General features: G+C 33.2%; 1 protein-coding gene across 1 annotated transcript; it reads left to right on the top strand.

Moving 5' to 3' along the window:
* The first annotated feature begins 200 nt into the window (after positions 1-200).
* LOC113512907 (symplekin) lies at positions 201-12,584 on the top strand. The gene is made up of 13 exons (XM_026896868.3): positions 201-457; positions 547-740; positions 1,071-1,266; positions 2,993-3,174; positions 3,435-4,984; positions 5,578-5,820; positions 6,949-7,209; positions 8,316-8,422; positions 8,927-9,032; positions 10,170-10,288; positions 10,522-10,665; positions 11,405-11,611; positions 12,396-12,584. Exons 1-13 carry the CDS (start codon positions 413-415, stop codon positions 12,453-12,455), a joined length of 3,414 nt encoding a protein of 1,137 aa, XP_026752669.2. The 5' UTR covers positions 201-412; the 3' UTR covers positions 12,456-12,584.
* Positions 12,585-14,197: the final 1,613 nt, after the last annotated feature.

Raw genomic sequence — 14,197 nt, 5'->3', positions numbered from 1 at the left:
TAATAATTCATTAGGGTTTCTTGACGGTGATTGCTATTTTCGTTAATACGACAATTAACAATTTTAATTATCATTAATATTTCATTAGTATTAATTTAATTAAATTCTTCGAATGCTTGTACATACGAATCCGAATGCGCATAGTGGCAACACTAGCCATTGAAAATAAAAAAAAAAGTGGATATGTCAATCATTGTGGCACTGCATTATTCTGTACAGTCTTTCTTTGTATCTTTGTTTTAGATATAGTTTTTCTAATCTGTGACAGTGTACATTTGTACGTTGAATGAATTTTTTCTTTTTCATTTGATAAATTTTCTCTCCAAATTCGAGATATTTCTAATCTAAATATCATAAACTGTAATATAAAATGTATATTATATAAATTAGAAAAGAATATAATTTTGCTAAAATGTCGAGCAAATATCAAAATACCAGTCTTGCTGTGCAGAATCAGGTTTGTTACACATGGTGAATGTTGTGGTATTTTAAATTTATATCATATTTGAATAAATGTATTTTGAGTCTTGTTTTGCTAAATTGCAGCTGGTGCAATGGCTCAACGAAGCCGGTATGACGGAGGGCAACAAAAAAGCAAATTTGCTGCGTAAATCTATAGAAATTCTTATGCATCAAACACCACAAATGATTCCTGTTTACATGGACAATATATTAAGCTGTGTTAGTGATAAGTCCACTGATGTTAAAAAACTAGTTGCAGGTTTTATTGAAGAATTAAGGTAAAACTTTGTAATTTAGGTATTTTTTTATACTTAAGATACCTAGTCAAAATACCATGGGACATTAATTGGTTTGTTAATGATGTATTTGTGTTTAGAATATTCTTTTATATTACATTGAACATATGCTCTTTAGTTTGGTTATCTATACAGAAAATTGAAGTAATTTAACTAGAGTAATGGTATTATTTGTTTTGCTGAGATAATATACAATAGACTAACCTTTAATGGTTGTGGCCATGGTCCATCCATTACATCAACAAAATGTTATCTATAATAGAAATATTTAAATATGAAAATTACATTATTATCTATAATCTTTGCTTTTAGTAAAAAACATCCAGACCATCTACCTAAGATAGTGGGTCAGCTTCGGCTTCTACTTTTGGACAATGTGATTGCTGTGCAGAAGCGAGCAATACAGGCCGCTAGCATTCTGTACAGAAACACTTTAACATGGATCTGTAATAGTGACTCACAGCCATCAGAGTTGCAGTATGTTTGGGAACATCTTACACAGTTAAAGGTTTGTTGCATTTTGTATACTTTTTCATAACATCTTCTATTATTTAATCAGATTTGTTTTTATTTTTAAAATACAGAGACTATTAGGTAAATGTCGCCTTTATATTTGTGTTAACCTAAATTATATTTAATAATGAGTATTAGTTGTAAATCAGTTTTAACAATATATATTCATCATCATTCATGTGAGCCATCAACTATTGAATGCTGAACATAGGCCTCCTCTTATTAGTTATATCCCCAAAACTCTTGACAGCTTCATTGAAAGATGTTTAAAACACTTGGACTGGAAAAGATATGTCATAAACATCAGTGGTGAATACATCACTCATCTTTTCAATTTATCAATGATGTAGTAATCATGGCAGAATTATTGGAGGACTTGAATACTATGCTCAATGACCTTAATAGTGTTTCTTAACAGATAGGTCTTAAAATAAACATGGACAGAACTAAAATCATGTCTAACATCCATGTCACACCTATACTGTTTATGATTGAAAACACTACACTTGAAGTTGTTGATAAATATGTATACCTGGGCCAGTAAGAACTAACCTACTTCAGCATGCTCCCTTAACTCACATGGTATGGATATAAAATCTTATATATAAAATTCTCATGTCACGGTGTTTGTTACCAAACTCCTCTGAAAGGCTTTACCGATTTTTATGAAATTTTGTGTGCATATTCGGTAGGTCTGAGAATCGGCCAACATCTATTTTTTATACCCCTCAATGATAAGGGTGACCCTCCCCAAAAAAAATTTTTATTTTTTTGACAAATTTTTCCATTTTTATTTTATTAAAAAAATGGTAGCTAAACAATTAGTAACCTCCTCCTTCTCTCAGGAATTTAGTAATGCGTGCACATAATTAATAAATTATAAAATACATGTGTATAGTTAAATAACTTTTTTTTTGTTGGTTGTTTTGCATAATTTGTACCCAATGTTATTTATAATTTAACTTAAAAAATATAATTTTTATTTTATATACTTTCTTTCTTTATATAGACAAATTTTTCCATTTTTATTTTATTTATATATTGATTTAGCATTGAAAAAATACATACAACTTTAAATTTTCAACCCCTGTATTTTAATTGCGATTTTTATATTTTGCAATAAGTGGTAAAACAACGTTTACGGGGTCAGCTAGTAATATTATAAACATTATTGATATATTTAGTAGTAGCCTGCCAAAGATATTAGAAGCAACTCAGAAATATCTAGAGTGAGGTTAAATACACTTATTATAACTTTGTATGTTAGCACACTAGATTTATAACATTGATTTGGCTTTTGCTGTTATAATTATTTTTAATGAATAAATAAATAAATTGTCTGATTAGGTAAGTCCAACTTTAACCAAAAGGTCAAGCCAAGAACTTATGGGCAAATGCAGTGTAGGGGATCTCCCGTGAAATAGTGACAAACTTAAGTGTCAAAGAGTCAGCGGATGCTGACGGCTGAGGACCATTCCTTATGGCAGTCTATGTTTACTCACTTTATGGGGAAGGTTCTTTGTTCAGCAATAATGTAATATTTTAAAATAATTATTTATCACATAAAAAATATATAGTTACATGATCAATTTAATATGAAAGGTTTAAAAATGTTTGTACTATCTTTGATTTTGGTGTACTGATTATAATTATCATTGTATAAGTTCTGTATAGAGTACTGAATAAATAAATAGTTTTACAATTATCATCTCTTTCAACAGCTTTTAGTTTTAAACATGATAGACAGTGACAATGAAGGTATTCGGACACACTCAATTAAGTTTTTGGAGGAAGTGGTGTTATTGCAGAGTTCTAGTGATGGTACAGATAGTGAACTCAGCCTTGACAGCCTGCCAAGGCACCTTTCATTCATTAACAGGCGAGCTCTTGAGGAAGAATCAGAGTGAGTGGCTTTTTTGATGTTTTATATCTTTTTGTTTAAGTAAAATATTTAAATTTTATATTTATTATTACACCTGATTAATTTTATCTTATGGTATTATTAAATACATATATATTATTTATATTCTAATGTAAGAACAATCAGATTGAGTCACATGTATTTTAGTTGAGAACACTCAATTGTTTCCAGACTATCTGGGAATTATAAGTACATACTTAAAAAAAATATTAAGGTCTCATTAACTATATTTATTCTTTCAGGCACATATTTAAATTGTTAGTTAAATTTCACAACTCACAACATATTTCTAGTGTGAACTTGATGGCTTGTATGACGACATTATGCTTACTAGCTAAACTTCGACCAAAATACTTGGCCCGAGTCATTCAAGCATTAGGGGATCTACATACCACATTACCACCAACATTGTCACAATCTCAAGTCAATTCAGTGAGAAAACATTTAAAGATGTTACTGATAAATCTCATAAAGCATCCATCATCTAATGAAATGTTGCCACAACTTACACAACTGCTAATAGACATAGGCATGACAACTCAGGAAATAAACAAAGCTTTACCAAAAGAAAAAAGGAATAAAAGATTAGGTGAAATTAGAAATGGAGATACTCCATCAAAGAAAATTAGGATTGACTCACCACAAAGTAATAGTCAAGGAAGTGACAGTAACAGTAATAGTCGGAGTGATTTCAATCTTTTCGAAGATGATAGCAATCAGAGCATAAAACCTGCAGTTACAGAAGACACACTCTTTGAAGGTTTGAATAGTGTGGAAAATGTTGTTAACCTCGTAACAAGCACATTATTGACTAATCTTCCAAATGAAATGCCCAGTGATTTCATTAATGTCTACAAACCTATACCCAACTCTGGAAGTAAAGCACAAAAGAGAAGTTTGGCAAAATTAATATTATCAGTAATTAAAGGTGAACCTGTTGCTCTTCCGCCAGATGAGAGACCATCTTTGTCAGACATTGCTGCTAAAATTCCTTTACTCAGAGATGATGATGAGAAGGTAACTCTAAAAAATGCTGTGGCTAAATTACAAGAATCTACAAAAGAAAAGCAGGTAGAAAGTGCTATTTTTAAACTTATGGAAGAAACTCGCCAAGAGCACTTGAAAGAAGAGGAAAGACGAGCAAAAGAAAAGGAAAAGATTATACCACCACCAACACCTACAGTTCCTAAACTCAAGCAAAAGGTTAAACTATTGAAGTTGCAAGAAATAACTCGACCCATACCTAAGGAGATAAAAGAGAAACTTATGATTCAAGCAGTTGGCAGAATTTTAAAAGCGGAAAAAGAAAGCGCAATTGGTGGCGCCGCTCAAATTCGAGCAAAGTTTATAACTATTTTTGCATCAAGTTACACGCCAGAAATTCGAAACATAGTTCAAAATTACATTCTAGAAGATCCAATGACTAGGATAGATTTAGCTATCTCATGGCTGTATGAGGAATATGCTTTTATGCAGGGATTTAATCGTCATCCAGTGACTTTACAGCCCAAAGTGCATGAGAAACCTGATCAAAATTACAACCAGTTGCTGTGTGCACTAATTACTGAAATATCAGAGAATGGTGATCCTGCTGTGGAAAATTCAAAGGATGTGTTACTGAGAAAGATATATTCAGAAGCTCCATTAATTACGGATGAAGCAGTAGATTATTTGAAACATTTAGTGACTGAAGAAAAGTTCGCATTTTTAGCATTAGATGTATTGGAGGAACTGTGTATTATGAGACCACCTCGTGCTCACAAGTATGTGGCGTCGCTCGTGTGCCATGTTTGTAAGTATATTTTTTTTTTAATTTTTCTACTAGAGGCTGGTTAGGCAGTTTTTGCACATAAATCTGATATTTCTGTAGAGGGTCACAGTGAAAGATAAAATTTTTTAAAACAACAATATATATAAAACGTATAGATACAAGACGAGACAACCATTTGAAAAGAAACAAAAACCGTATAGAAAAATAATATCAATGTGTCAATCATATATATGTGGCCAGACTTAAATTTACATCATGGCCACAAAGAAGTTTCAATAATTTCTAGTTCCTTTAAGTATTAAAAAAAAAGTTTCTATCCAACATAGTGTTTGCCGTTCATTGATAGATTAGTTCAGACATTTCTTGATTACCGATAGGGCCATTTTTATTCTATTGTATATTGCTTGAATGGTTGTAAAATAATAGAAAGCATGAATGATATATTTGATTATTATATTCCACCATCTATTATATTTTCTGTTATTTCCTATCTATGGTTGACTGTTAGATAACGCAAGCGTTAAGACCACCTTTTAGACTATCTAGGTGTATTAAATTTCAATAAATAAATATATAAAAAAATCGGTATTATTAACATATTCTCTTAATTGTAGTATCTGAAAATGAAGAAATTAGGGAGACTGCATTGAAGTTAGTTGTGAAGATCTACACACGTTGCACAGATGCTGTTAAAAAAGTGATAGAGAAACATGCAATGTTGTACTTAGGATTCATATCACTAGGAAGTCCACCACCTGAACTGCTCACCGCCCGGCACGGCATCCGAGTGCCATGGAACGATGAAATGTTCAAACTGTGTTTGAACTTGATTATGGCACTGTTCCCTCATAATGAAGGTTAGTGATTTCATTTTTAATTACATAAATTTTAATCACCTCTAGCGTATTGTTGTCTGGTGTAGTTTTATATTTTGACCTATCTCTTTTCTTATATTACCTATATATTTTAATTTCATGTATGTAAAACTAATGAATAAGAAAGTTCTGAAAAGAGTGAACGAGAAAAGAACATTAATTAATAAAATAATAGAGAATAGAAGAGGTAAAATGCTGGGCCACTTTATACGACATGACGATTTTTTTAAGAGTATAGTAGAGGGAAAAATAGGGGGCAAAAGAAGAATAAGAGGAAGAACGAGGAAACACTAGGTGTCATGTCGGAGGTCAAGGATAGGGCCTGGAATAGAACTGGCTGGAGGAAGATGCATGAATTAGTTGCACCGACAAGGGGAAACTTTTAAATTAAAAGAAAGAATGTAAAAAATAATCTATCTTGTTATATTGTGAAAAAAACATAATATTATTATTGCATTATATAGCATAGAGGCAAAACTGTGTTGTCTATGGTGTCTACAGTGCTGATTATATCTATAAATAATTGTTACTATTATCCAATGCTAGGTCGCCAGCTCGTTTGTCCTTTTCAGTCGTATATAATAGTACATTACTGCAGCGGCCAGCAACTGAGGCATTGATGAACGAACGTGCAAATGTGGGCCGAGGCGCAGCCGTGGCACACATACGTGAGTCCATCAATGCCTAGTTGTGGCCAAGGCTTGTATAGTACTTTTATCAAACAATGCTCGGAAATCAAAAACACAATTTTTCTTTTTAAGTTCAATGACGAATAACGAACAATAATAGTTTTTCACACGCCATAATGTTCTTTTGTTTTTTTTTTCAATAAACAGCTTTCTATTTGCAAGCCAGTTCGAAATTTAAACAAAACCTTTTATTAGTTACCTCCTTGGTAGCCGTGTTTCGAAGTAAAAAGTCATTCCATTTTTAAATTACAGGACAGATATGAGTTTACATAGTAATTTATCTGGCCGCAAAACACGACAGATATGAATTTTCATACAACTTTTGCCGGCCGCTGCTCACATATATCTGGCCAGTATGGCAATTTTGATTTATCTCTAAGAAGATTGTCAAAATAATGCTCACATGAAATGATATTTGTAGAGCTAATCGTGGAGGTGGGCCGCGTGTACGGGTGCGCGGGCTCGGACGCGAAGCGCGTGGTGCTGCGCGCGGCGGAGGGCCCGGTGCGCGCGGTGCTGGCGGCGGCCGCGGCCGCGGGCGGGGGCGGGGGCGGGGGCGGGGGCGGGGGCGGGGGCGGGGCGGCACCGCAGCTGCGGCCCGCCTTCCGCGCGCTGCTCGACGAGTGCCCTCGCGGCGCAGAGACGCTCTTGACCAGGCTCGTGCATATATTCACAGAGAAAGGTGACTTTTCAATAATTCATATTTCCTTCGTAATTTTTTTTCTGTTGTATGTGTGTGTGTTAAGGATGTATATGTTATGTATATATTTGATTGTATATATGTGTGTATGTATATATGTTTTTTTTGAATGGATGAGAATGGCAGCCCCACCCGCGCCATCGATATATACCGGCGGGGCACCAGTGAAGGATGATAGGTGAGGATAAAGTAGGTCAGTTGACCCATCGTGACGAATTCAACAAGAATTGTTCACGATGGTTTCCAGGGGGAACCACGTGGAAATCGACCTAATAAGGCATATTGCTAGCAATGGGGCCGTCAAACTCCATTACTAACAATCCCTTTCCCCCCTGTATATATGTTTGTATATGATAATATTTATATAATAGTGCGCCACCGACCCTTTGTTTTTTTCTCAATGCCCTCTACCCAAAGGTTGTCTGGAAGAGATTGCTTAGCGATAAGGCCGCCTTTTGTATCACTTCTCATTAATATTTACTGTATTTGTTATTTCTCTTTTTACTTGGTGCAATAAAGTAATATATAAATAAATAAATATTACACTCGCTGTGTGTGTCCCGGTATAGAATGGGCCACCCCTTCCTTTCACGTGGGTATTGTAAGAGGCGACTAAGAGAGGGCGAGGGATGAGCGGCAGCGTCCCTCTTAAAACATCTTTAAAAGCCTAACTGCGGTTGCCAAACTGCCTGCCAAGCGTCTCAACTATTGGCAAAACTCCACTTATGTGGAAGGCATATGTCCAGCACTGGACAGTTAATGGATGAAATAATAATAATTATACTGGCGAACATCCCATAGGTGGAAAATCTCTCGAATTTTTTTCAAAATGATATACAGCCCCGTGTCATTAGTTGCTCATGTAATTTTCTCTAGATGAAAGAATTTTTAAATCAATTAGGTTATTTTTTGAATTGAACATTATCAATCTTTATCTCTTTAAATTTAATTTAAATGATGCAACTTTTTTTTCAATTATTAGTTAAAATATTATAAATTCATGAGTTATTTTCGGAATTTGACAGATAATTCCGGCGTATATTTCAATAACCTTCTGTAATAACACTCTTATTGTTTCGTAATTGCAGCGCCGCCGAGTGCGGAGTTAGTGTCCCGCGTGCGGGAATTGTACGCAACTCGGGTGTCGGACGTAAGGTTCCTCATACCCGTCCTTACTGGATTGTCTAAGAAAGAGGTAAGCAATTTATGTATTAAATATTACATAATAATTTTTTACACATAGGAATATATTACTCCTTCCTATTACTAGGTAGTAGAAATTAGATAAATCTAGTATTCTTTTTTTTTTATACCGCTGACATGGCAACCTGATGTTAAGCAGTTACCTTAGAACGCCAGGCGATGGCTAGTATACGATATAATTTAGATTGGATTCTAATTTGGTTGTAATGTAATACAAAGAACTTTTTATATTACATGTTACCTGCGATTTCGTCCACGTGTCATATTTTCACTGACCAGGATAAAAGTAATTTATGTCTTTACTATCCTATTTAGTATGTGTATACCAAATTTTATAGCGGTAGAGTAAGCCGTTAGGGCACCAAGAGGTAACAAACAAATTCACTTTAGTGTATATATATATATATAAAGTAAGAATAACATTCACTTAATATTATTGGCCTTTTTTTCAATAGTGTATTTTTTTCTTAATTATTATTGTTATTTCCACTTTTAGATACTGGCTGCTTTACCAAAATTAATAAAGTTGAATCCTATAGTTGTAAAAGAGGTATTCAACAAGTTGCTGGGCTTACAGAATATTCATGAAGAGAACTCTCCAGGTAAGAAATGATAACACAGTTTGTCTCTTTTAGTCTTATAAAGTATACTGAAAATAATATTTCTGGTTATTTTACATTATTTTAAAATGTGATCACACATATATATTCCAAAATAGAAAAAAAAAGTTTTAGCAGTGGTAATGTGAACATTAAAATAAAACATAAGATAATCATAAAATCGTTCCAGAATCGTTGAAGATATTGAAATAAGAAGTTCATTTTATGAAGTTGCTTATAAAGTATCAATATTTTTAATACTATAGTGATGACGCAAAATCTTTTACGAGTCTTTGTTTTTATATTATAATGATAGAAATAATATATTATTTCTATATAAATATTTGTACACAAAATTCGGCACTATCACTTATAAGATTGATCACTGTAGTTGTTTTAATTTTTCAGTGAGCATGGTTTGTAAGTAATTCTGTACTTTCTTAATATTATAAACACACTGGTTCCTTGTTACATGTTTATAGTTATACCACTAAAATTATTAGCAAGTCAAGAATAAACATATTATGCTTTATTAAAACTAGTAGTTTTTGCAATTTAAGTACATAAATGACTACGCTTGCCTAAAAGAAGAAGGAAGGTGTGTAATTTTGAGTAATTCGCTTGCATTTTTAATATATTTTTATTTACTGTACAGATATGAAATTGAATGAAAATATGTATATAATGATTTCTTTACTATATTATTCAAGTAGGTATCTATTAATTGTGCGCTAGTACAAGATCAGAAACAATAAATAAATATAATGTGAGACTTGCCAGTTTTATTAGCGTCACCTATACATGTGTCAGTAATAAAGTAAAAATAAAAAAGTAATATAAAGGCATATTCGAAATGGAAAAATATAAAATAAAAAATCGCTATTTAGCTATAAGGCCGCCCATTTTTGCCTCTTTATCTTGCTTTTATGTAATTAAGTTTATATAATTAAGTATTCATTTTTGTTTATGTACATATTGTTAATCTTCAATCTGTATCATTCTTAAAGAAAGGCCACAATAGGTTTCATTCATTCATTCAAAAAAGTACAATCATATTATGTGGTATTAAAGGAGGTCTGTCACCAACAATAATCACTTGTTGTTTTTTCTTTTTCAAATAATATTCGTCTTTATTTCCAGTCACTCCTGCCGAACTACTTATAGAACTACATTTAATAGACCCAAGCAAAGCGGATCTCAAATACATCATAAAGGCGACGGCACTATGCTTTGCTGAGAAACTTATATATACGCAAGATGTAAGTGCTATAAATACGTACATGCTCTCATATCTATAAAAAAAAACATATTTCTTATACATAGAAAGTAGCAAATTTTTTGTTTAGAAATTATTTTTATTGTTAAACCCCTAAAACTTATCCTTAGTACCGTGTTCAAAGGTGGAACTCAACTGGAGGTTTTTTATACATAAAACCATTGTGGGATAAAGACTGCCAAGATTTAATGCCGTCGCAATTATTTTTTTATTTAGGTGGTGGCGGCAGTACTACAGCGGTTGAGCGAGGAGCCAGAGATCCCGGTGCTGCTAATGCGCAGTGTACTACAAGCCCTCACTCTGTACCCTGCTCTCGAGCCCCTAGTACTCAACGTGCTGCAGCTTCTCATAGACAAGGAGGTTATTTGAATATATTTTTTTTAATTAACTTTTTTGTATAATAGTTTAAAACACTGGCACTTACCATTCGATGTTTATATTTTCAAGCAATGCATCCTATTTATATAATTTGTAACGATTTATGTATGGATGTTTGTTATTCTTTCACGCAAGAACTACTGAACGAATTTCAGTGAAATTTAAATCCGCCGGAAATAGCTAATAATTTAAATATTTGTGTCTCTGAATATATCAGCGTTTTTATATATTAATATATAAATATACAGTTTTTTTTTTATGGTGATAATGGAATGGAAATTCTACCCGCGCTAATTTGGTATACACTGGCGTTATAGTGAAAGATGATTTATTTGGTGAGGATGTTATTCCGTTTGACGGCAGTAGTTTAATTGTTAACCCTTCTTTACATGATTTTATATTGGTGAAATAAATCAAGGTCGATATAGGGCAATTTATGTGTCAAAATTAAAAGAAAAACCCCTGGTTAAAAAACAGTAATGTTATTTACGTATGTTTTAGTTTTTATGGAGTCATAAAAAATTCTATTTAGTTTGGGACTATCTAGCGTTATAGTTATAAACTATGTGGCTTGGGAGGTTAATCCATCTGACGGGAGTAGTTTAGTTTTTAAATCAAAATTAATTTTGCTATAGTGGAACGTAAATTATTTTATTGCATCCAGAAGTAAGTTTTTAATATATATACACGCTAACCATTTCCCATTATGTGACTGTAACAGGTGTGGATGAACAAAGTGGCGTGGGAGGGCTGGATCAAGTGCTGCACGCGGTTACTGCCTGCCTCGTGCAGTGTTCTTGTCGTTTTACCGCCGCGAGGGCTGCAAGCGTTTCTCTCGTCCGCGCCCACAGCGCTGCAGCCGCTGCGCGCCCATCTCGCCACGCTGTCGCCCCCACTGCCCGCGCACCTTACATCGTTAATGCACCAGGTACTTACATACTAGCTGTCGCTTGAATTGCTATTCTCTGCACCTATAGCGCTCCAGCCGCTGTGCTTCATTTCCCTACGTTGTCAACCCAGCCATCCGTGTATCTCATCACTCTGCTGCACAATCTCTAAATTCCATTTATTACACTTCCTTCTATAGAGAGACTCCATATATCTCATAGTCATAGAATACTGACGATATATATATATATATATATATATATATATATATATATATATATAATCTTAGAATTTCTACGACTATTATATAGTTATCAGAAACGAGGCAATAAATACATAACCAGAACACTCACACTTGATCTAATGCAAAAATGATAAATTTCCTAAATCAGCTTCTTCTTCAATTGTGAATCTTCCCAGAAAATCTAGACCTTGATTGAAATTCATTGAGTTAATGAGATTGTCCTCTCATGACACAAATATAGAGATGAGTTCTAACTGGTGAAAAAAAAAGGATGAAAGAATTGTATGAACTTAACATTTCTATAAATTATAATGCCTTGAAATTGTTATTTAATGAATATTGTAAAGAAGTAAGTTTCTTTTTGTAATGGATAAGTTAAAAAAATACTCAATCGACTTGAAAAGATTCTTTCATCTGTGGACAGCTACATCAATGAGGGTATTATTTTGTTTGAAAAAAAAAAGATAGGTATCCTTACACTATACACCCATTCAAATCAGATGCGGATCTCTAGTGTTTAATGATCACAAAGTTATTATGAAAATTTGTTATTTTAATTAACTATGGTTTTCCCCAACAGGAAGCTCAGTATACGCAGCCACTGAACCCATTAGAGCCGCTGCCTCCCGGAATGGAATGACCCAAGCACTCGCGCAACATCACTCATTTCACTGTGACTGAAGGACGATAGTTACTAAGTGTGAAAATCCTATGAACATTGTGTTATCTTTGTAAATTAGTTATTTAAATACAACATTATGTTTATCTTAATGTACCTTATTTAATCCAAAATATCACGGAATCATATAATGGAAGCAATTTATACATATAATAAAAGTGCAGAGGTCAAATGTCTGTATTTAGAAAAAAAAAAACACTAAAAATCGCGCCAGGGGGATGTTAGAAATGAAATAGGACATATCTTCTAGGTTTTTTCAAATTTTTTATTTCTTGGGATAATGTCCAAAACTGTAAGACCAATTTAAATTAAATTTTGCATGGTGGTACCTTACATCCTTGGTCAACATTTTAGATACTTTTAATCACGGAAAATTAAAGAGTTCCCGTGGGATAATTAAAAAAAAACTATAGTAACTTATATAGCTTAATATACAACCTACTTAAGTAAATTTGACCTAAGGCAAAGAGTGAGAACGACTAGTATTGACTTGGTCTAGTATTCCCAGACAATAGGTAGTATACATCGATACATATAAAACAGGAATAACAAATATCGCGGCCATCAGCTAGTTTATTATGAAATAATAGAATTAAGCGGATATAAACTGGTAAATATAATTAAAAAGAAATGTAACCAAGACCGGGATGAAGGAATACAAATCAGTAATTATTAAATTCTCAAAATAAATCTAGTCTTATAAAATTGGCAACGAGTTCGATTCTGAAGCACCATTTCTTGTTTCTATTTCTAATAATAAAATATCAATTTCATATTACAGTGAAAAATTACTCTAAAGACAAGTTTGAACTAAATTTAAGACTTAAGTTGGAACTACATTTTCATTAGGTTTTAGTGGTCTGTGTAAAGATAGTTTTTTCAATAAGTAATGTTGAGATAAGTGAGGAGGAAATCCAAATAGGTTAATAAATGATAATGGAATGATAACCCCGCTTGCGCTAACGGTATACGCTGGCGGGGCACCATTGAGGGATGATAGGTGAGGATGAAGAGGCAGGTCAGTTAGCCCACTGTAATAAATACACTTGGAATCAGCATGATGGTTTCCAGGAGGGATCATGGGAAGGTCGACCTGTTATGGTATATTGTTGGCAATGGGACTGATAATCCGTATTACTAACATTCCCTTCCCCTCAATCCAAATGGGTTGGTATTAGAAAGATTACTTAGGACTACGATTTATAAAAAAAATTGTGTGTATACGAACTTTTAATAATATTCCAAAAAATATTATAAATATAAAGACACTGAAACAATTTAAAAGCACACTGTACAAATGGCTTTTAGACAAGTGTTATTATTGAATTAAGGACTTGATAGACTAGAAAAAAATACATTTTATAATTTCACGTGCGTGCGTGCGTTCGTGCGCGCATGCGTACGTAGGTGCGTGCGTGCGTGCATTCGTGCGTGGGTGCGTGCGTGCGTGTTTGCGTGCGTGCGCGTAATAATGTGTAATAATTAGCAAAAAGTTACAACATATAAAAAATACTAAACTTAGTTGCATTTTATATTTATTGAATCGTAAAATAAATAAGACATAAGAAGATTTGTATTGTTTTTATTCTTTCTACTAGTGTAGTATATTATTTCAGAAGAATGCTTATTTTAGTTAAATATGATTTTGATGATTCATTTCGAGAGTAAGGGATTACGAGTATGAATAAAGAAAATTATGTAAC

Source organism: Galleria mellonella, unplaced genomic scaffold, assembly GCF_026898425.1.
Source record: "Galleria mellonella isolate WM207_F2 unplaced genomic scaffold, CSIRO_AGI_GalMel_v1 utg113, whole genome shotgun sequence".
NCBI classification, from domain to species: domain Eukaryota; kingdom Metazoa; phylum Arthropoda; class Insecta; order Lepidoptera; family Pyralidae; genus Galleria; species Galleria mellonella.
This window is presented reverse-complemented; position numbering and strand designations above follow the sequence as displayed.